Source organism: Oratosquilla oratoria, chromosome 15, assembly GCF_046742065.1.
Source record: "Oratosquilla oratoria isolate Oo_2021 chromosome 15, ASM4674206v1, whole genome shotgun sequence".
In the NCBI taxonomy this organism is placed as follows: Eukaryota; Metazoa; Arthropoda; class Malacostraca; order Stomatopoda; family Squillidae; genus Oratosquilla; species Oratosquilla oratoria.
In genome coordinates, this window is record NC_134791.1 from 67,558,481 (window position 1) to 67,582,176 (window position 23,696).

The 23,696-nt window shown below is 37.9% G+C and overlaps 1 protein-coding gene across 10 annotated transcripts in view; it reads left to right on the forward strand.

Annotated features, from left to right (window-relative positions):
* The window catches only part of LOC143033486 (protein FAM135A), a 1,114,982-nt gene that overhangs the window by 747,167 nt on the left and 344,119 nt on the right, over positions 1 to 23,696 (forward strand). For all 10 annotated transcript variants that reach the window (XR_012967181.1, XM_076198980.1, XM_076198982.1 and 7 more), the window contains one exon: positions 15,869 to 15,968. Coding sequence is in view for 9 of the 10 variants with exons in the window: in XM_076198980.1 (XP_076055095.1) it covers positions 15,869 to 15,968 (100 nt within the window). In the remaining variant the exon portion in view is untranslated. The remainder of the gene's footprint in view (positions 1 to 15,868; positions 15,969 to 23,696) is intronic.

The window sequence follows — 23,696 nt, forward strand, 5'->3', positions numbered from 1 at the left end:
AATTCGTGTAGGGTTTTTGCACACACTATTGTTTTGTCCAGCTTGTTCCAAGTGTCCACCACTCTGTGTGACAAACTATTTTTCTTCAGACCTTTTCAATAACTATCCTTTTTGGATTTCTTTCCATGTCCTCTTGTCCCAATTTAGTAAGTCCTCTCTATCAAGTATTTCTGTGTCTTTCATAATTTAGATGGTCGGTAGGTCAGCTCTCTCTCTTCTTTGTTCCAAAGTCAGTAACTTCAATTTAGCCGGTCTCTCTTCAATTTTCTTTATATTCCTTTTTGGTACTAGGTAACCATAATGTCACAGCATACTCCAGTGTAGGCCAAATAGGTAAACGCCATTTTTATTGATCTTAACAAGTTATAGGATTCTCCAACAATTTTGTTTATTTGTTTATCAGATTGGAGATGGTTAAAGAAAATGGAGAAAAGTGGGAGGTGAGCCAGTTGTTGTTTATGGACGACACTGCGCTTGTGGCAGGATCAGAGGAGGGATTGAGGAAGTTGGTGGCAGAGTTTGGGAGAGTATGTGATAGAAGAAAGCTAAAGATAAATGTGGGTAAAAGTAAGGTGATGAGATGTACAAGGGGTGAAAGTGGCAGTAGACTGGAGGTGAGCATTAAGGGAGAGCGACTGGAGGAAGTGGATAGTTTTAGATACTTGGGTGCAAATGTTGCAAGAAAAGGTGGAGTGAAGGTGGAGGTAGAATGTAGATTGAGAGAAGCGAGTAAATGCCTTGGTGGATTAAAAAGTGTAATGAGGAATAGACATTTGGGAATGAAGGCTAAGAGGAGACTGTATGAAGGAGTGATTGTGCCAACAGCACTGTATGGGGCGGAAACATGGAACATAAGAGAGGAAGAGAGAAGGAGTTTGAATGTGTTTGAGATGAGGTGTCTGAGAAGTATGATGGGGGTTACTTGGCTAGATAGAGTGAGAAATGAGGAGGTGAGGAGGAGAATGGGGGGTGGAAAAGGAGCTGGGAGATAGGGTTGATGAAAGAATATTAAGATGGTTTGGACACATGGAAAGAATGAGTGAAGAAAGACTAGTAAAAGAGGTATGGAAGGCAGATGTGGAGGGAGTGAACATGAAGGGACGTCCTAGGATGAGGTGGATGGATGGGGTGAAGTGGGCTTTGGGGAAGAGGGGAATGTCTGTTGAGGAAGGACGGGAGAGGACAGAAGACAGGGGTGAATGGAGAATGGTTGTATATGGATAATGTTGTGATTGCATGAGGTGGAATGGGCGGAGGGGGTGGGGGGTGAGGTAGTATGTGTGAGCAAAATTTGAAGCAGCCCGAAGGGATTTCTCCCCGTCCTCTCCTTTTATGCAATGGGGGGACGGAGAGTGGGGGTCGCCGATATGATGAAGCGGCCTTGCTGTGGATGTGCTGTGTCTTGTGACACTGCTTCTGACCCAGGGCAGTGGACAAGGTGCAGGGATGACCCGTCATCCAGGAGGTGCTCAGATTTGGTGGGAATGATTTTATGCCTTTCCCTTTTTGGCTACCTCCCTTGGAAGGGGGAAAAAGCCTTGGTATATGTATGTATGTTTATCAGAGGACAAGTCATTTGAGATAATTACTCCCAGGTCTTTTTCAGATTCCACTTTACCACCTTAGTTACAATTGTATATTGTCATGACATTGTTTTTTTACTTTTATCAAACTCCATTATGATTTCTTAATATTGAACTCCACTTCCCACTTCTGACTCCATTTTCAAACTGTGTTCAGGTCTCCCAATAGTGATTTGCAGTCCTTTTCGGTTTTCACTTTCCTCAAGAATTTAGCAGTGTCTACAAAGAAGCTCATGTAACATTCCACATCATCATCAATGTCATTCACATAAATAGTGAACATTATTGGAGCCAATACAGATCCTTTCAGGACTCCACTAATCACCTCCTTCCAACCCTGAATACTTTTCTCAGAGTACTACTTTCATTTTTCCACCATGCAGGAAGTCCTCCATCCAGTGTATTTACCTAAATGTATCTTACAGGAAAGGGAGCTACACTTGTGGTATCCCACCTTTGTATTTCAGTGTCTAGTTTGCTCTTAAATTTGTGTATGGTTTTTGCACACATTATTGTTTTGTCCAGCTTGTTCCAAGTATTTATCTAGTTGTATTTACCTAGTTATATTTTGCGGGAAGGGGAGCTATGCTCATGGCGTCCCGCCTTTGTATCTCGCAGTGTCTAGTTTGCTTTTAAACTCATGAATGGTTTTTACGCATACTATTTCATTATCCAGTTTGTTCCAATTGTCCAATACTCTATGTAGAAAACTGTTTTTCTTCAGTTCTCTTCTGTAGCTATGTTTTTTTATTTTCTTTCCATGTCCTCTTGTGTTTCTCTTGTCCCAGTTTAGTAAGTCTTCTCTATCAAGTATCTCTGTGCCTTTCATGATTCTGTAGATGGTCAGTAGGTCACCTCTCTTCTTTGCTCCAGCGTCGGTAACTCCAGTTTAGCCAATCCCTCCTCATATGATAGGTTTGCAATGTTGCCGCATACTCTACTCAGGCCTTATCAATGTAAACAATATTTTTTTTATCATGTCTTTGTCCAAGTATGCAAATGCCACTTTTATTGATCTTAGCAAGTTGTAAGTCTCCCCAACAATTTTGTCCACCACTCTGTGTGGAAAACTGTTTTTTCTTCAGATCTCTTCCATAACTATCCTTTTTGAGTTTCTTACCATGTCCTCTTGTGTTTGTCTTGTCCTCTCTATCAAGTATTTTTGTGTCTTTCATAATTCTATAGATGGTCAGTAGGTCGCCTCTCTTCTTTGTTCCAAAGTCAGTAACTTCAATTTAGCCAGTCCCTCTTCATATGACAAGTTTAAAAGTGCTGGGGCCATCCTTGTGGTCGCTCTCTGGATTCTTTCAATTTTCTTTATATTCTTTTTGGTCTAGGCCTTATTAATGAGACTAATATTTTTTTAATAATTTCTTCATCCAAATAGGTAAATGTTACTTGTATTGATCGTAGCAAGTTATAGGATTCTCCAACAATTTTGTTTATTTGTTTATCGGAGGACAAGTCATTTGAGATAATTACTCCTGGGTCTTTTTCAGATCCCACTTTCTTTACTTTCTTAGTTCCAATTATATATTGTCCTGATATTCTTTTTTTTACTTATACCAAACTCCATTATGCCACATTTCTTAATGTTGAAGTCCACTTCCCACTTCTGACTCCATTTCCAAACCGTGTTCAGGTCTATCCGTAGTGATTCATAGTCTGTTTCTTTTTTCACTTTCCTCAACAACATAGCATCATCTGCAAAGAAGCTCATGTAACATTCCACATTATCATCCATGTCATTCACATAAATAGCGAACATTATTGGAGCCAATACAGATCCTTGCCGGACTCCACTAATCACCTTCCAACCTGAATACTTTTCTCATAGATCTACTCTCATTTTTCTACCATGCAGGAAGTCCTCCATCCAGTTTAGTAGGTTGCCTTGTATCCCTCCTATGTTTTCTAATTTTTTAAATAATTTTTTGTGTTGTACTTTGTCAAAGGCCTTTTGTAAGTCTAGGAAAGCACAATCAGCCCATCCATTCCTTTCTTGTATTATATCTATTAGTGTTGAGTAGAAACAGATTAAATTTGTGGTACATGCTCTTCCCTGTCTGAATCCAAATTGTCTCAGGTTTATTATGTTGTTTTCTTCCAGGTGTTTTACCCATCTTGGCTACAGTGCATGTTAGTGAGACCGGTCTGTAATTAGTTGGTTCTTCCTTATTTCCTATTGGTACAATATTGACGTTTTTCCAGTCCTTTGGTATTTTTCTTTCTTAGAGTGAGCAACTTATTATGTTGTATATTTTGCCCATTAGTTCTTCTTTGCATTTTTTTAGTATCCACTTTGTAATTCCATCCGGGCCTTATGATTTCCTAATGTCAAGGTTTGTTAATTGCTTCTCCCAATACTGTACTTTTTCTGTAGTGAAAACTGACTTGAAGTGATTGTTCATGACTTCGGCCATTTCTAGATCTTCTGTGTATTCTGTATTTCTGTGGCATAATTTCACCATTTCCTGCTTGTTTTTAAGTTTACCATTCACATATCTATAGAATAGTTTGGGTTGATCTTTACATTTTTCTATGATGTCTTTTTCATAGTTTCTTTTTTCCTCTCTGTGCACTTTTACATATTAATTTCTATAGTTTATGTATATTTGCCATTTTCCAGTTTTTTTATTTTCTTTTCTCCATATTTTCCAAGCTTTGTCACTTCTATCTTTTTCCTTACAGCATTTTCTGTTGAACCAGTATTTAATGTACACCCTTTCTTGTTTCTGTCTTGGTACATACCTATTTACTCCTTCTTTATATATTTCTATCAAGATCACCCATTTCTCTTCCACTTTTGTCTCTTCAATGTAGAATTTTTTCCAGTTTGCATTTGAAAGAATTTCTTAAGTTTTCCAAAGTCTCTTTTGTTGTACATCAGTCTTCCTTTCCTGTACTTTTCATTTCTCTCCATATATATTTCTTCCTTTAGTTCAGCCCCAATTAGTATGTGGTCACTCTTTCCAAATGGTATCTTGTATTCAATTTTATCTACAATTTCAGGTTCTGTTGTAAATATTAAATCTAGTCTCGATGGTTTGTCATTACTTCTGTATCTGGTATTATTCTGTAAATAGTTAGCAAATCACCTCTTTCTCTTCTCTGTTCCAGTATTGATAGATGTAATTTATCCAATCTTTGTTCATATGTCAAATTTGAGACTGTAGGTGCCATTTTTGTCGCTGTTCTTTGAATTCTTTCTAATTTTTTTTTTTTTTTTTTTTTTTTTTTTTTTTACTAGGTGCCCATAGTGTCACAGTATACTCCAATTTAGGTCTTACCAGTGTAATTAATATTTTCTTTACCATTTCTTCATCCATGTAGTTGAAGGCCACTTTCATTGATCCTACATACATACATACATATACCAAGGCTTTTTCCCCCTTACAAGGGAGGTAGCCAAACAGGGAAAGGCATAAAATCATTTCCACCCATTCCATCCCTGAATACACTCCACACCCCTCCACCCTCCCTCTTATCTGAGCACCTCCTGGATGACGGGTCATCCCCGCACCTTGTCCACTGCCCTGGATCAGAAGCAGTGTCGCAAGACACAGCACATCCACAGCAAGGCCACTTCATTAAATCGGCGACCCCCCCTCTCCGTCCTCCCATTGCATAAAAGGAGAGGACGGGGAGAAATCCCTATGGGCTGCGTCAAATTTTGCTCACACATACTACCTCACCCCCCACCCCCCACCCATTCCACCTCATGCAATCACAACATCATCCATATACAACCATTCTCCATTCACCCCTGTCTTCTGTCCTCTCCCATCCTTCCTCAACAGACATTCCCCTCTTCCCCAAAGCCCACTTCACCCCATCCATCCACCTCATCCTAGGACGTCCCCTCATGTTCACTCCCTCCACATCTGCCTTCCATACCTCTTATACTAGTCTTTCTTCACTCATTCTTTCCATGTGTCCAAACCATCCTAATATTCTTTCATCAACCCTATCTCCCAACTCCTTTTCCACCCCTGTTCTCCTCTTCACCTCCTCATTTCTCACTCTATCTAGCCAAGTAACCCCCATCATACTTCTCAGACACCTCATCTCAAACACATTCAAACTCCTTCTCTCTTCCTCTCTTATGTTCCATGTTTCCGCCCCATACAGTGCTGTTGGCACAACCACTCCTTCATACAGTCTCCTCTTAGCCTCCATTCCCAAATGTCTATTCCTCATTACACTCTTTAATCCACCAAGGCATTTACTCGCTTCTCTCAATCTACATTCTACCTCCACCTTCACTCTACCTTTTCTTGCAACATTTGCACCCAAGTATCTAAAACTATCCACTTCCTCCAGTCACTCTCCCTTAATGCTCACCTCCAGTCTACCGCCACTTTCACCCCTTGTACATCTCATCACCTTACTTTTACCCACATTTATCTTTAGCTTTCTTCTATCACATACTCTCCCAAACTCTGCCACCAACTTCCTCAATCCCTCCTCCGATCCTGCCACAAGCGCAGTGTCGTCCGCAAACAACAACTGGCTCACCTCCCACTTTTCTCCATTTTCTTTAACCATCTCCAATCCCTGACCCACTACCCTTGCATTTACCTCTCACACCACCCCATCCATGTATAAGTTGAACAGCCAGGGCAACATAACGCATCCTTGACAAAGTCCCACCTTTACCTCAAACCACTCACTCTCTCCATTTCCAATCCTGACACATCCTCTACACTCTCATAAAAACTCTTGACAGCTCCCAGAAGCTTTCCTCCTATCCTGTATATCTGCATAACCTCCCACAGTGCCTCCTTTCTGTCTACCCTATCATAAGCCTTTTCCAGATCCATAAAAGCCCAAAAAACATCCTTCCCCCTTCCTATAGCTTTCTCACATATCTGTCTTACCACAAAGATCTGATCTACACAACCTCTACCTGTCCTAAATCCACACTGTTCCTCACCAATTACTCCTTCTGTTCCTCTCCTAATCCTCTCAATCAAGATCCTCCCATAAGACTTCCCAACTACACTTAACAAGCTAATCCCTCTGAAACTACTACATTCACACTTGTCCCCTTTTCCCTTGTAAAGAGGAACTATACAGGCACTCCTCCAGTCCTCCGGCACTCTACCCTCTCTCCAGCAAACATTACATAACCTCACCAACCAGTCCACCATCACTGTACCTCCCTTTTTCAGACATTCTGCAAGGCATCCATCCAGACCAGGTGCCTTACCTGCTTTCATCATCTTAACAACTGCCTTCACCTCATCCTTCCTTATTTCTCCTCCATTCTCCTCACTCATCACTCTCATTTTCTTTGCATTTCCCACTGCAACTATCTTTCCCTCCCTATCCTCCTTCACATTTAGCAACTCCCTAAAATATTCTCCCCATCTTTCCCTTACTGCCTTCTCTTCCATTATCATCTCTCCATCTGCACCTTTTACCTTTTCTTCTCTACTTGATTCGCCTCCTCTTCCTCTCTCAATTTCTTTCCAAAACATCTTTTTATTACTTTCAAAATTTTCTGTCATACTCTTACCCCATTTCACATCTGCTCTCCTCTTTGCAACCTTTACCTTTTGCTTTACTTCTCTTTTCTTTTCTTTGTACCTCTCATATGACTCCCTCATCCTATTTTGTAACCAATCTGTGAAAGCTCGCTTCTTCTCTTCTACAACCTTCTTTGTTTCCTTATCCCACCATTCACTACCCTTTCTTCTATTTCCCCCTGTCCTTCTTGTTCCACACACCATCCTTGCACACTTTATGACTCCCTCCTTGAACCATCCCCATTCCTCCTCCACACCCAGCTCCACTCTATCCTTTACTCCCTCCCACTCCTCCTTCAGCTTCTTTTCTTACTCCTCCTTTTCCTTTTCATTCAAGGAGTTCACTCTAAGAACCTCCCTACCTTTTGTCCCTTTCCTCTTTCTCCATCTATCCTCCACTCTCAACTTACCTTCCACCAAAAAATTATCTGATATTCCCCCACCCTCTCCCCTTAGCACATGTACATCCGTAACTCTTCCTATCATAATCCTATTTACCACTACATAATCCATTAGCGCTCTATCTACCACCCTTCCCTCCACCCCCCTCTCCCATGTGTACTTATGCTTGACTTTCTTCTGAAACACTGTATTTGCTATCATCAACTCTCTTTCTAGACACATTTCCACCATCAACTCTCCACTACGATTCTTTCCTGGAACTCCACATTTCCCAACCACTCCATCGACTGGACCATTTCCTACCCTAGCATTAAGGTCTCCCAGTACTATTACATTTACATTTCTTCCTAAATCCTCTATGCACTCATTTAAATCTATCCAAAAGGCCTCCCTTTCCTCTACACTCTTCTCACTGCCAGGCCCATATGCACTTACAAAAACCCACATCTCCTTCCCCAGTTTCACCTTCATCCACATTATCCTTGAGGAAACCTCCTTCCACTCCACTACCCATTTACCTATCTCTTCACTTACTAGAATAGCCACCCCTTCTCTCCCTCGCCCTCTCTTCACTCCTGATAACCTCCCATTTACACTCCCAAACTTACACTCACCCTTCTCTTTCAATTTAGTTTCACTCAAAGCCAACACATCCATCTTTCTTCTCACAAACATACTACCTATCTCTTCCCTTTTACTATCATCTGTACCACATCCACGCACATTAAAAGACCCAAACCTTAGGGTGCTGGTCCGAGAACTTCCAGACCCTCCTATGCCTTCTCTTTTTTGTTTAGGAATGTCCCCTTTGGGGCTACAAAGAGAAGGATGCCTAGTCCCAATCCCCGTCCCTTTCTTCTCGCCTCTTACAATCCAAGTGGAAATACTTGGTGGCAGTATTCTTTTCCCCCACCACAGGGAATTCCCCCATCACAGAAAAAGAATACTCAGAGAAATGGTACAGGACAGCAACATGTTTATCAGGTGTCAAGTCACTTGAGATAATTACTCCTAGATCCCTTTCTGAGTTGACTTTTTTGACTTCCTTGGTACCAATTTTATAATGACCAAATATTCAATTTTTTGCTGTTTCCAAATTCCATTATACTGCATTTCTTAATGTTAAAGTTCACTTCACACTTTTGACTCCATTCCCATATTTTGTATATGTCTTCTTATAGCAATCTGCAGTCTTCTTCTGTGCTTATTCTCTTAAGTAATTTATATATATATGGCAAACATTAAAGGAGCCAATATAGAGCCCTGTGGGATGCCACTTATCATATCTTCCCAGTTTGAATTCTTGTCCCTAAGTACCACTCTCATTTTTCTCCCACTCAAGAAATATTTCATCCATTCCAGTAGCTTACTTTGTATTCCTCCTATCATTAAAATTTTTCTTATTAGCTTTTTATGTGGCACTTTGTCAAAGGCCTTCTGTAAGTCCAAGAAGGCGCAATCTGCCCAGCCATCTCTTCCCTGTATTATTTCTATTAATCTTGAGTAAAAACATATTAAGTTTGTGGCACATGATATTCCACTTCTAAAGCCAAATTGTTTAGGGTTTAGTATTATATTCTCTTCCAAGTGTTTGATCCATTTGTTCCTGTAACCTTTTTGCATATTTTTGCTTCTGTGCTTGTAAAGGATACTGGTCTGAAGTTTGTAGGATTTTCTTTATTTCCTCCTTTATATATTGGTACAATGTTTGCATTTTTCTAATCTTGCGGTACCTTTCCTTCTTTGAGTGAGAAATCTATTATCTTGTCAAATTTGTCTGTTAGTTTATCAATACACTCTTTCAATGTCTAATTTGCAATTCCATGTGGTCCATGTGATTTTCTAACATCTAGGTTTTTATTTGGTCTCTTATTTCTTTCAGTGTTACCTTTATTTCTTTCATTTTGGGGGATCTTTCTCATTGTCCATCTTACCAATTTTATGAGCTCTCAATTATACAAACAGACCTGAAATGTCTGATCATAACTTCAGCCATTTCTATATCATCTATATATTCTTTATCTCCTTCATGCAGTTTCACTCTTTTGTGTTTGCCTTTTAATTTAGCGTTTACATATCTGTAAAAGATTTTAGGTTGATCCTAACATTTGTCTATCTTTTTCATAGTTTCTTTTTTCTTTCCTGCATATATCCACATATTCATTCCTAAGTTTTATACATGTCTGCCATTTTTTTTTTTTTCCTCCATCTTTTCCAGGCTTTGTCTCTTTTGTCTTTAGCCTCACTGCACATTTTGTTATACCAACACTTTATATAAATCTCTTTTTGCTTTTTCTTTGGTACTTTTCTTTAGATATATTCCATTTATCTTCCATCTTTGTTTCCTCTTTGGAAAATTTATCCCAGTATGCGTTTTGAAAAAAAAAAAAAAATCTAAGTTTTACAAAATCCATTTTGTTGTACATTAACTTTCCTTCTCTATGTTTTTCCTTCCTTCTCACATCGTTTTGTTCTTTTAGTTCAAACTCTATTAGTATGTGGTCACTCTTCCCACTTGGTGTCTTATACTCCATTTTGTTCACGATATCAGGTTCAGAAGTGAATATTAAGTCTAGTTTCAACGGTTCCTCATTGTTTCTATATCTCTTTTCCTTAACCCATTGTGTTAAGGTATATTCAAAGGTCAAATCCAGTAGTGTGTTGCTCCAAAGTTCTTCTCCCCCTTTTACTATCATTTCTTCCCAGATTATTTCCTTTGCATTAAAGTCACCCATAATTACTATGTTACCATCCTCTTTCAGTAACTCATTTAGAGCATTCTTTGTGTCTTCCAGTAATTTGGAATGATCACTATCAGACCAGGCCTGTGTTTTTGGTGGCACATATACTTCTTCAAATTTTCTACTTTTCATATTATTATTTACAACTTTAACCATAATTAATTCCACATTATATTTGCCTTCATTTATCTTTGTCACATTTAAATCCTCTTTGGTCAATATTATGACTACTCCTCCCTGTTTATTCATTCTATTTTTTGCCCAAGGGTTGTATATAGACCTTGTCCCACCATACTTGTTGATAGAGGACCTTTCAGTTTTGTCTCTACAATTCCCATAATGTCAGGTTTCTCTATTTCTAGCTAGTCATTTAATTAATTAATTCCAGAAACCATACCATCCATATTTGTGGATGCCACTTTTAGTTTCATATTTTCTTCTCTTTTTTTATTATTATTATTATTATTATTATTATTATTATTATTTTAAGTTTCCATTTGTCTGGTGTACCATTTTCACTCTCAAATCCAATACTCAAAAAAAAAAAAAAAAAAAAAAATCTGTCACTGTTCTTTTCTCATTTCTATCATTGGCCTCAATTCTGACAGCCTTGTCTTTCTCTTTTTCCTCCTCACTCATTTCCATTTTTATCTATACATGTCTGAAATTCTCACAGTTTGCTAGTTTAACTGCTTTCAATAATATCTCAGCTATCATTTGAGTTCTTAGTTTGATTTTCAGAGGTCTATGTTATTTTTCTTTTGAGTTTTTGTCCATTCTGTGAATATCATCAATTTCCTTGTCTAAATTTTGCTCATCGTCTTGAATTTCTTTCAGAATTTCCTTAACTATTTCTTTTTCTCTTTTTCTTTTTGGTATTTATACATATTATGTTTTTCTTGGATACCATGGACCACAATGCATTTACCTTTGTCTACTGTATCTCTCACCCAGTTTTCCTTTTCATTAATTTCATAACTGCTTTTGTATTCTCCTCCATCTGCTTTTGTACTATTTCTCTAAAGCAGGGGTTCTTAACCTTTTTTCTCCAATTCCCCACTTTTTAGTGAGCCAACTCTCCATTTCCCACCACAGCATCGGTCTTTGACAAATTCGATTTTAACCCATGCAGTGTTTAGTACGTAAATATACGCTCCGCTTTTTTTGTGCCATTTTACGGCCCTTAATTTTTGTTTGCATATATTAGATTTTTTACTAACAGTTATCACATTCCCCACTTGGCAACTCCGCCATTCCCCACCAGTGGGGAATTCCCCACAGGTTAAGAACCACTGCTCTAAAGGATATCTTTTTATTTTCCTGTTCCTGTTTCCACTGATTTTTTATTTCAAGGAGGTCTGTTTCCTTGATTGACTCTTCTATCTTTCTGGTCACTACCTGTAATTGTTCTTTGACCTTTTTCAGTTATTCATTTTGTTCTTATCCTCATTTTTCATTCTTTTGTTTTCTCTTTTAACCCCTTCGATACGATGACGCCTACGTAGGCGTCATGAGGAGCAAGTGGGTACACGAGGATGCCGATGTCGGCGTCTTGATTATATATATTGTAGTTGTACCTGTGTGACCCCCATACTCTGTAAACTGGCTTCATCATATTTTCTATGGTTATCAAAATTCATGGATGAAAGGGAACGAGCAATACAGCGGTAACTTTATTTTTTATAATGCGAGTATTATGATGCAACATCGCACATCTGGCAGCTAATGCTGCCCGCGAGATTTTGGCCTGTATTGAAGGGGTTAAGGATATCAAGTTTGCTTTTTAGGTCACTCAATTCTCTAATTGTTTGCTCATTACTCTTATGCAAGGTAGTCATTTCCCTAAGTAAAGCTCAGTAGTCCAATTTTAGATCAATAATCTCTTCCAATAAGTCATTTACTTCACGATTTCTTAATGCATTGCTATATCTAACTTCTCCATATGTATGCCTTTACCTATTTCTCCTAAATTTCTTTAAAAACCTGAAAAACTGTTATTCTCCCACCTTTGATTTATTCTTGGTATATCTTTTAAACATGTCCTCTTCAGTATCACTCCTCTTTGTGATTCGACTCTACTTACATCCAGCCCTCTCTTTGTTGGTTCATTTAATATTTTTTTTATATTTCTTTCTCCATTGTGCCAAACTATACTTTCTTAAGAACTGGATTTAACCTTTGCTGGTTACTTGAGAACATAGTCTAAACATTCCACAAAATAACAACTGGGTGTTTACTTCATATCAGCAACAAAACCACTATATCGGAGCTCAATCTCTGCACTTCCTTTTGCTTCGATGTCTTGTTTATGTATTTACCTAGTTGTATTTTGTGGGAAGGGGAGCTATGCTCATGGTGTCCTGCATTTGTATCTCACAGTGTCTAGTTTGCTTTTAAACTCATGAATGGTTTTTGCGCACACTATTTCCTTGTCCAGTTTGTTCCAGGTGTCTACCACTCTATGTGGAAAACTGTTTTTCTTCAAATCTCTTCTATAACTATGTTTTTTTATTTTCTTTCCATGTCCTCTTGTGCTTCTCCTGTCCCACTTTAACAAGTCCTCTCTATCAAGTATTTCTGTGCCTTTCATGATTCTGTAGATGGTCAGTAGGTCACCTCTCTCTCTTCTTTGCTCCAGAGTCGGTAAATCTAGTTTAGCCAATCTCTCCTCATATGAAAAGTTTGTGAGTGCAGGTGCCATTTTTGTTGCTGCTCTCTGGATTCTTTCTATTTTCTTTATATTCTTTTTGGTACTGGGTGACCACAATGTCGCTGCATATTCTAGTCTAGGCCTTATCAGTGTGACTAATATTTTTAAATAATTTCTTCATCCAAATATGTAAATGCCACTTTTATTGTTCTTAGCAAGTTGTAGGATTCTCCAACAATTTTGTTAATCTGTTTGTCATAGGACAAGTTGTTTGAGATAATTACACCCAAATCTTTTTCATATCTCTCCTTCTTTACCTCCTTGGTTCCAATTTTATATTGTCCTGATATTCTGATTTTGCTTTTTCCAAACTCCATTATGCTACACTTCTTAATATTGAAGTCCACCTCCCATTTCTGACTCCAATTCCATACTTTATTCAGGTCTTCCTGCAGTCAATTGCAATCCTCTTCAGTTTTTACTTTCATTAACAGTTTGGCATCGTCAGCAAAGAAGCTCATGTAACATTTCACATCCTCATCCATGTGATTCACATAAATAGCAAACATTATTGGAGCTAGTGCAGATCCTTGCAGTACTCCACTGATCACCTCTTTCCAATCTGAATATTTTTCTCTGAGCACTACTCTCTACCAATCAGGAAGTATGTGTATTTACCTACCTAGTTGTATTTTACGGGAAGGGGAGCTATGCTCATGGTGTCCTGTCTTCATATCTCATTTTATCTAAACTGTTTTTAAATTCATGAATTGTTTTTGTACACACCACATTTTCCTCCAACTTGTTCCAGATATCTATTACTCTGTGGGGAAAGCTGTTCTTTTTCAGGTCTCTTCTGTAACTGTCTTTCTTTATTTTCTTTCCATGTCCTCTTGTATTTCTACTATCCCATTGTATATTTACCTAGTTGTACCTAGTTGTATTTTACGGGAAGGGGAGCTATGCTCGTGGTGTCCCGTCTTCATATCTCATTTTATCTAAACTATTTTTAAATTCATGTATTGTTTTTGCACACACCACTTTCTCATCTAACTTGTTCCAACTATCTATTACTCTGTGAGGAAAGCTGTTCTTTTTCAGATCTCTTCTATAGCTGTCTTTCTTGATTTTCTTTCTGTGCCCTCTTGTATTTCTATCATCCCATTTTATCAGATTCTCTCTATCAATAATTTCTATGCCTTTCATGATTCTGTAAATAGCTATCATATCCCCTCTCTCTCTCTTCTTTGCTCTAGTGTCTGTAGTTCAAGTTTTGCTAGTCTCTCTTCATACGATAGTTTTGAGAGTGTTGGTGCCAATTTTGTAATTGCTCTTTGTATTCTTTCAAATTTTTTTTATACATTTTTGTGTACTTGGTGACCACATCGTTGCTGCATATTCCAATCTTGGTATGTATTTACCTAGTTGTATTTACCTAGTTGTATTTTACGGGAAGGGGAGCTATGCTCGTGGGGTCCCGTCTTCATATCTCATTTTATCTAAACTATTTTTAAATTCATGTATTGTTTTTGCACACACCACTTTCTCATCTAACTTGTTCCAACTGTCTATTACTCTGTGAGGAAAGCTGTTCTTTTTCAGATCTCTTCTATAGCTATCTTTTTTTTATTTTCTTTCCATGTCCTCTTGTATTTCTATCATCCCATTTTATCAGATTCTCTCTATCAGTAATTTCTATGCCTTTCATGATTCTGTAAATAGCTATCAAACCTCCTCTCTCTCTTCTTTGCTCTAGTGTCTGTAGTTCAAGTTTTGCTAGTCTCTCTTCATATGATAGTTTTGAGAGTGTTGGTGCCAATTTTGTAATTGCTCTTTGTATTCTTTCAAGTTTTTTTATACATTTTTTTGTACTTGGTGACCATATCGTTGCTGCATATTTCAATCTTGGTCTTATCAGGGTGATTAGATGTGTGTGTGTGTGTGTATTTACCTAGTTGTATCTTACAGGCAGGGGGAGCTACACTTGTGGTGTCCCTCCCCTTCTTGTAAGATACAACTAGGTAAATACAACTGTGTATTTACCTAGTTTATCTTGTTGTATTTACCTAGTTGTATTTACAGGAAGGGGAGCTATGCTCGTGGTGTCCCATATTTGTATCTCACAGTGTCTAGTTTGCTCATACATTCATGAATGGTTTTTGCACACACTAATTTTTCATCCAGTTTGATCCAAGTGTCCACCACTCAATGTGGAAAACTGTTCTTCTTCAGATCTCTTCTGTAACTATGTTTTTTGAGTTTCTTTCCATGTCCTCTTGTGTTTCTCTTGTCCCAGTTTAACAAGTCCTCTCCATCAAGTATTTCTGTGCCCTTCATGATTCCATAGATGGTCAGTAGGTCACTTCTCTCTCTTCTTTGCTCCAGAGTCGGTAACTCCAATTTAGCCAGTTTCTCCTCATATGACAAGTTTAAAACTGCAGGAGCCATTTTTGTGGCTGCTCTCTTGATTCTTTCTATTTTCTTTATATTCTTTTTGGTACTGGGTGACCACAATATCACCGCATATTCTAGTCCAGGCCTTATCAGTGTGACTAATATTTTTTTAATGATTTCAGGATTCTCTTGCAATTTTGTTTATTTGTTTATCAGAGGATAAGTTGTTTCAGATACTAATTCCCAGATCTTTTTCAGATCCCACTTTCTTTACCTCCTTAGTTCCAATTTTATATTGTCCTATTATTCTATTTTTATTTTTTTCCAAACTCCATTATACTACACTTTGTAGTATTGAAGTCTACTTCCCATTTCTGACTCCACTTCCAAACCTTATGTAAATGCGTGTGTATACAGTATATATTCATGTAAAGTATGCAGTATACACTTAACATCCTGTCACATTTATTACCCACAATTTAGAAAAAACATTCAGGGCCTACATGGATGAAAGTACAGTATGCAATTCATTGGTTGCAGTCACTCATAAATTTCATCTAACTTCAGGTGGATGGAGATGCAAACACTCTGCCAGTTATCTTTGAAGATCAATACCAGCATGTGGCTGAATTTGCAAGGAGAAGATCAATTGTCAGCAGAAAGTCAGGTAAGCTACTGACAAGGGAATTAAGCAAAATCCAAACAAGCAGATACTAGTTTCATTACTTGTATGTGAAAACTCAGGTGCATACACACATGTAAATATATATACATACTCATATGTATGTATATATATATTTACAATGTATGCACACACTCATACATGCACACACAAGCCCATCATGTTTTCTCTTCTTTTTCCCCTGGAACTAAGGATGGCTCCGTGAAAGAACTAATCGAGGTTCAATCCATAGAGTCAACAAAAGAAATAAACTGGTGAAACCACGTAATAATACATTTGAGTGTCATCCTTTTACCTATTGCCTTTGGTTTCTCAGCTAAAACAGTGATGCATGGATGAAAGGGACTTTTAAATTTTCTTTTTTGGGCAGTTAGATGAATATGCACACCTTCATGCATGCATGCACAGGCACACACAATGAAGGGATTTTTTTTCTCTCTAAAATTATGATGTTTATTTAGGTTGCATTTCCCACATTTTATATGATAATAAGTTTCAGAATGAGTTGAATATGAAACAGTGATTTTAAAGCTTTTAGTAGTAATCATGCTAACAATATAGATAAAATTCGGTAAGAGAATAAGCAAGGTCAAAGAGTTATAGAAGATAGTGACATAGAAATAAGATATCTGTGGTGGTCTGAAAAAGGTAAAATGTTGCCCATAAATTCATGTTTTAGGTGAGTAAAACAAATTTTCAACAGAAAACAGATATTGTATTTCTCCTATTTAAGATTAATTTTCACAGTGGTACAAAAGAAAAGAGGAAGATACTTTGAAAAGTTTAAAACTAATAATTGTAAATATAAAACCAAACTGTTCTATATGTTTGTAAATGGGGAACTGAGACTCAAAGAAGGAATCTCTATGCTAAAAGTAGAATAGATAATATAATGCTGCAAAAACCTAGCTGAAATGATAAACAAAAGTTTCCAATCTATATTCACCAAGATAAATTCAAGGAGAAAAGAATAGTGGGAGAAGTCATATTGAATGATAGAATTAAGATGGAAGTGTGAGAAGCCCATAAATAATAGACTCTAGTTGGGAGCAAAGCCATAGGGCAAAATGTCATTTCCATTAAAAGAAAAAGGGGGGGGGGCAAGATACACTGGTTCTATCTTTATGAGAACAAGTAAAATCAATCAGTCAATCCTGCTGCCCCAGATCTTGCATGCAAAAGACCCACAGTTTCTATGTAACTGGCAGCAGCTACTGGATTGGTCCATGAATCACTTGAGGAAAAAATATTGCATTGTTGTCTGGGTATAGGCTGGAGCTTTATAAGATGATGTTTTCATTGTCTATGAAATAGTTGGAACTTAAGCTATTTGTTTCTATAGCCAGACCTTTTCTGTGTTGGTATTATTTTAGTGATGGATGGTGACCTGAATAAAGTTGTGCTCATGTGGTTCTCACTTCTTTTGGGGGTGATATTTCTATTGGAATAATGACTGCATGGTAACATGCAGCAAATACTGTGGGGGATCCTATGGAGTTACCCTATAGACCAGAGCCACACACCATTCATCTATGTTAGAGTTTGAAATCTGCACTTGTAAAGGAATGGTGAACATTTTGTACAACAAAGGGGTCCCTGTTGAAGGAACATTTGTTGAACAAATGTTCACTGAATTAATCCACACAATTATGAAAGAAATTTTGTACTACTATTTGTACTTGAATGAAAGGTTTATCCCATGTAATAAATGCGTGTGGATGATGTAGTACTGATAAGAGTAAAAGAGATAGGCAGTATGTTTGTGAGAAGATGGATGTGTTGGCACTGAGTGAAATTAAGTTGAAAGGGAGGGGCAAGTTTGAGTTTGGGAGTGTAGTTTGGGGGGTATCAGGAGTGAAAAGAAGATGAAGGAGAGAAGGGGTGACTATGCTAGTAAGTGAAGAGATGGGTAAGCATGTGGAGGAGTGGAAGGAGGTATCTTCAAGGTTAATGTGAATGAAGTTTAAACTGGGAAGGGAGATGTGGGTTTTTGTAAGTGCATATGGGCCTGGTAGTGAGAAGAGTGTAAAGGACAGGGAGGATCTTTGGATAGATTTGAATGAGTGCATAGAAGGATTAGGGAGAAATGTCAATGTACTGGTGTTGGGAGATAGGGCTTTAATGGACTACATAGTGATAACCAGGTGAAGAGTTTTAGATGTACATGTTCTAAGGAGAGAGAGTGGGGTAATATCAGATAATTTTTTGGTGGAAGGTAAGTTCAGAATGAAGGATAGATGGAGGAAGAGGAAAAGGAGAGAAGGTAGGGAGGTGCTTAGAGTAAGCTGCTTAAATGAGAAAAAAAGGAGAAGTACAAGAAGAAGATAAGAGAGGAGTGGGAGGTAGTGAAGGATAGAGTAGAACTAGGGATGGAGAAGGAATGGGAATGTTTGAAGGAGGGAGTCACAAGGTGTGCAAAGTTAGTGTGTGGAACAAGAAGGATGGGAGGAAATAGAAGGGTAGTGAGTGGTGGGATGATGAAGCAAAGAAGGTTGTAGAAGAGAAGCAAGCATTCACAGATTGGTTACAAAATAGGACAAGAGAATCACATGAGAGGTACAAAGAAAAGAGAAGAGAAGTAAAGCATAAGATAAAGGAGGCAAAGAGGAGAGTAGATGTGAAATGGGGTAAGAGTATGACAGAATGTTTTGAAACTAATAAAGAGATGTTTTGGAAGGCAATTAAGAGAGGAAGGGGAGGTGAATCAAGTGGAGAAGAAAAGGTAAAAGGTGTAGATGGAGAGATGATAATGGAAGAGACAGCAGTAAGAGGAAGATGGGCAGAGTATTTTAGGGAGTTGCTAAATGTGAAGGAGGATAGAGAGGGAAAGGCAGTTGCACTGGAAAGTGCCAAGAAAATGACCATGATGAATGAGGAAAATGGAGGAGAAATAAGGAAAGATGAGGTGAAAGCAGTTATTAAAATGATGAGAGCAGGTAAAATACTTGGGTTGGATGGGTGTCATGTGGAGTGTCAAAAAAGAGAGGTATGGTGATGGTGAATGGCTGGTGAGGTTGTTTAATATTTGTCTAAAAGAGGGTAGAGTGCCAGAGGACTGGAGGAGTGTCTTATAGTTCCACTTTACAAGGGAAAAGGAGACAAGTATGAGTGTAGTAGTTTTAAAGAGATCAGTTTGTTGAGTGTAGTTGGAAAGGCTTATGGGAGGGTTTTGATTGATAGGATTAGGAGAGGAAAAGAGGGAGTAATTGGTAAAGAACAGTGTGGGTTTGGACAGGTAGGGGTTGTGTGGATCGGATTTTTGTGGTAAGGCAGATATGTGAGAAAGATTTAGAAAAAGTTAAGGATGTTTTTTTGGGCCTTTATGGATTTGGAAAAGGCTTATAACAGGATAGACAGGAAGGTACTATGGGAAGTACTGCAGATATATTTACGTAGTTGTATTTCATGGGAAGGGGAGATACGCTCATGGTGTCCCGCATTTGTATCTCACAGTGTCTAGTTTGCTCATACATTCATGAATGGTATTTGCACACACTATTTTTTTGTCCAGTTTGTTCTAAGTGTCCCCCACTCTATGTGGAAAACTGTTCTTCAGATCTCTTCTATAACTATGTTTTTTGAGTTTCTTTCCATGTCCTCTTGTGTTTCTCTTGTCCCAGTTTAACTAGTCCTCTCTATCAAGTACTTCTGTGGCCTTCATGATTCTATATATGGTCAGTAGGTCGCCTCTCTCTCTTCTTTGCTCCAGAGTCGGTAACTCCAATTTAGCCAGTCTCTCTTCATATGACAAGTTTGAAAGTGCAGGTGCCATTTTTGTTGCTGCTCTCTTGATTCTTTCTATTTTCTTTATATTCTTTTTGGTACTGGGTGACCACAATGTCGCTGCATATTCTAGTCCAGGCCTTATCAGTGTGACTAATATTTTTTTAATAATTTCTTTGGCCAAATATGTAAATGCCACTTTTATTGATCTTAGCAAGTTATAGGATTCTCCGAAAATTTTGTTTATTTGTTTATCATAGGACAATTTTTTTTTAGATAATTACTCCCAGATCTTTTTCAGATCCCACTTTCTTTACCTCCTTAATTCCAATTTTATATTTCCCTGATATTCTATTTTCATTTTTTCCAAACTCCATTATGCTACACTTCTTAATATTGAAGTCTACTTCCCATTTCTGACTCCAGGGTCTTCCTGTGGTGATTTGCAATCCGTTTCGAATTTTACTTTCCTTAACAATTTAGTGTCATCTGCAAAGAATCTCATGTAATATCGCACGTCATCATCCATGTGATTCACATAAATAGCAAATATTATTGGAGCCAATACAGATCCTTGCAGAACTCCGCTGATCACCTCCTTCCAATCTGAATATTTTTCTCCGAGTACTACTTTCATCTTTCTACCATTCAGGAAGTCCTCCATCCAGTTTAGTAGGTTGCCTTGTATCCCTCCTATATGTTCTAGTTTTTTTAATAATTTTTTGTGTGGTACCTGGTCGAAAGCTTTTTGTAAGTCCAGGAATGTGCCATCTGTTCTTGATAATTTTCTCACAAGTTTTGGCTATTATGCTTGTTAGTGAGACCGGTCTATAGTTAGTTGGTTCTTCCATGTTTGCTCCTTTATATATTGGTACAATGTTAGCATTTTTCCAGCCTTTTGGTATTTTTCCTACATTAAGTGAGCAACTTATTATGTTATGTATTTTGTCCATTAGTTCTTCTTTGCATTATTTTAGAATCTAATTTGCAATTCTCTCCAGGCCGTGTGATTTCCTGACATCAAGGTTTGATAATTGTTCCATTATTTCTTTTTGTGTTATTATGATCTCACTTATGGGGGGAGATTGCACTTCATTTTCTTCATCCCAATATTGTGCCTTTTCTCTAGTGAAAACAGACTTGAAGTGATTATTCATGACTTCGGCCATTTCTAGATCTTCTGTGTATTCTATATTTCCTTGGCGTAGTTTCACCATTTCCTGTTTATTTTTAAGTTTACTATTTACATATCTATAGAATAGTTTGGGTTGCTCTTTCCATTTGTCTATACAACCACTCCTCGTTTAACGACAATTGGGACTAGCACGCCGTCGTTAACCGAATTGGTCGTTAAGCGAAAGTGTATACATATACGTACATGTATTGTATGTACAATGTCCAGCAATACATGTATCTTTATTTTCGTGTATTTCCCTCTTTTATACAGTACATTAAAGCTTTATTTACTGTTTATTTACGGTGGTTATGTTCCCGAAATTACCGTATATGACCAAATCTGCGTATGCTGACATTCCATATTGAATACCGGGGTATTTTTTTAGTTTCGACCATGGGCGCAATATAGCAATAGAAAATTAATTATTAATTTTGTAAATTAAAATGTATCAACGTAATATGCAATTTTGTGGGCGGAAATGAAAGTAAAAAATACCTTGCTACAAGAAAATATGCTAATGAACGAAGTCGGTAGCATAGGATCGGGACGCCATCTTGTCGTCTGCCAACGTCTCTCATGACGACGACAACGAGGACGAGCCAGATGACATTTAATTTGCAGGTAATGATTTATCAAACACAGGTTAGGTTAGTTTAGTTTAGGTTAGGCGAATTTATCATCCTTTCATTTCCTCGACATCGGCATCTATCATAACAAACATGGTGTACCATTCGTCCGACATGACTTCGTTACTTAGGAAATTTGTTTTAGCACCTTTTTTTTTATTTCCGCTCACAAAATTGCATATTACGTTGATACATTATAATTTACAAAATTAATAATTAATTTTCTGTTGCTATATTGTGCCCTTGGTCGAAACTAAAAATTTACCATTACCGGTATATATTGTACTCCAGGTAGTTTTTGCAGCTTGCAGGATGGTAATGTAGACCTAAGCTTCAGAACACTTTACCTCACAGCTAATATCCACCGTACAAGTTAATTTATAACATCATACAAATTTGCCTCACCCAACTTATTTATCGTACACGACGTCGTAACTTTGGGAGATTTACGTTAAACAAATATTGGTATGTCATAAAGCCCGTTCTTACTCCGAGTTGCCGTTAACTGAGTAGGTCATTAAACGAGGAGTGGGTGTAATGTCTTTTTCATGGTTCCTTTTTTCCTCTTTTCGCACTTTTACATACTCATTTCTATAGTTTATATATATTTGCCATTTTCCAGGTTTTTTATCTTTTCTCTATCTTTTCCAAGATCTGCCTCTTCTATCTTTTGCCTCACTGCATCTTCTGTTGAACCAGCATTTAATGTACATTCTCTCTAGCTTCTGTCTTGGTACATGCCTATTCACTCCTTCATTATAATTACCCATCAGGATATTCCATTTCTCTTCCATTTTTGTCTCTTCCATATAAATTTTTTTCCCAATTTGCATTCTGAAGGAATTTTTTTATTTTTCCAAAGTCCGTTTTGTTGTATATCAATCTTCCTTTCCTATGCTTTTCATTTCTCTCCATGCATATTTCTTCCTTTAGTTCAGTCTCAATAAGTATATGGTCACTCTTTCCAATTACTGTCTTGTATTGAATTTTATCCACAATTTCAGGTTCTGTTGTAAATATGAAATCTAGTCTCTGGCTCCTCATTATTTCTGTATCTGTATATGGGATAGGAGGAATGCTATTAAGAGCAGTCAGAAGTTTTTATGTAAGTAAAGCCTGTGTTAGAATTAGAAATGGAGAGAGTGAGTGGTTTGAGGTAAAGGTGGAACTTTGCCAGGGATGTGCTACATTGCCTTGGCTGTTCAATTTATACATGGATGGGGTGGTGTGAGAGATAAACGTAAGGGTAGTTGGTCAGGGATTAGAGATAGTTAAGGAAAATGGAGAAAAATGGGAGATAACCCAGTTGATGTTTGCTGATGACACTGTGCTTGTAGCAGGATCAGAGGAGGGATTAAGGAAGTTAGTGACAGAGTTTAGGAAGGTGTGCAAAAGAAGGAAGTTAAAGATAAATGTGGGTAAATGTAAGGTGATGAGATGTACAAGGGGAGAATATGGCAGCAAATTGGAAGTGATTACTAATGGAGAGAGACAGGAGGAAGTGAATAGCTTTGAATACTTGTGTGCAAATATGGGAGTAAAGAGAGGAATGGAGGTGAAGATAAAATGTAGATTGAGAGAAGCAAGTAAATGCCTTCGGGGGATTAAAAAGTGTAATGAGAAAAAGATATCTGGGAATGGATGCTAAGAGGAGATTGTATGAAGAAGTGATTATGCTGACAGCACTGTATGGGGCATAAAACATGGAACATAAAGAGAGGAAGAGTTTAAGTCTGTTTGAGATGAAATGCCTGAGAAGTATGGTAGGGGTTACTAGGCTGGATATAGTGAGAAATGAGGTGAGGAGGAGAGCAGGGGTGGAAAGAGAGTTGGGAGATAGGGTTGATGAAAGAGTATTAGGATGGTTTGGACACATAGAAAGAATGAGTGAAGAAAGATTAGAAAAAGAGTTGTGGAAGGCAGAGGTAGGAGTGAACATCAGGGGGTAACCAAGGATGAGATGGATAGCTGTGGTAAAAGGGGCATTGAGAAAGGGGAATGGCTATTGAGGATGGAAGGGAGAAGACTGAAGATAGGAGTAAGTGAAAAATGGTTGTATATTGATGATGCTGTGATGCATGGAAGAGAATTGGGGGGGGGGAGTATCTGTGAATGATATTTTGACACAGCCAGAAGAGGTTTCTCCCTGTCTTCTCTTTTTCTGTATGAAGTGACTGAGAAAGGGGG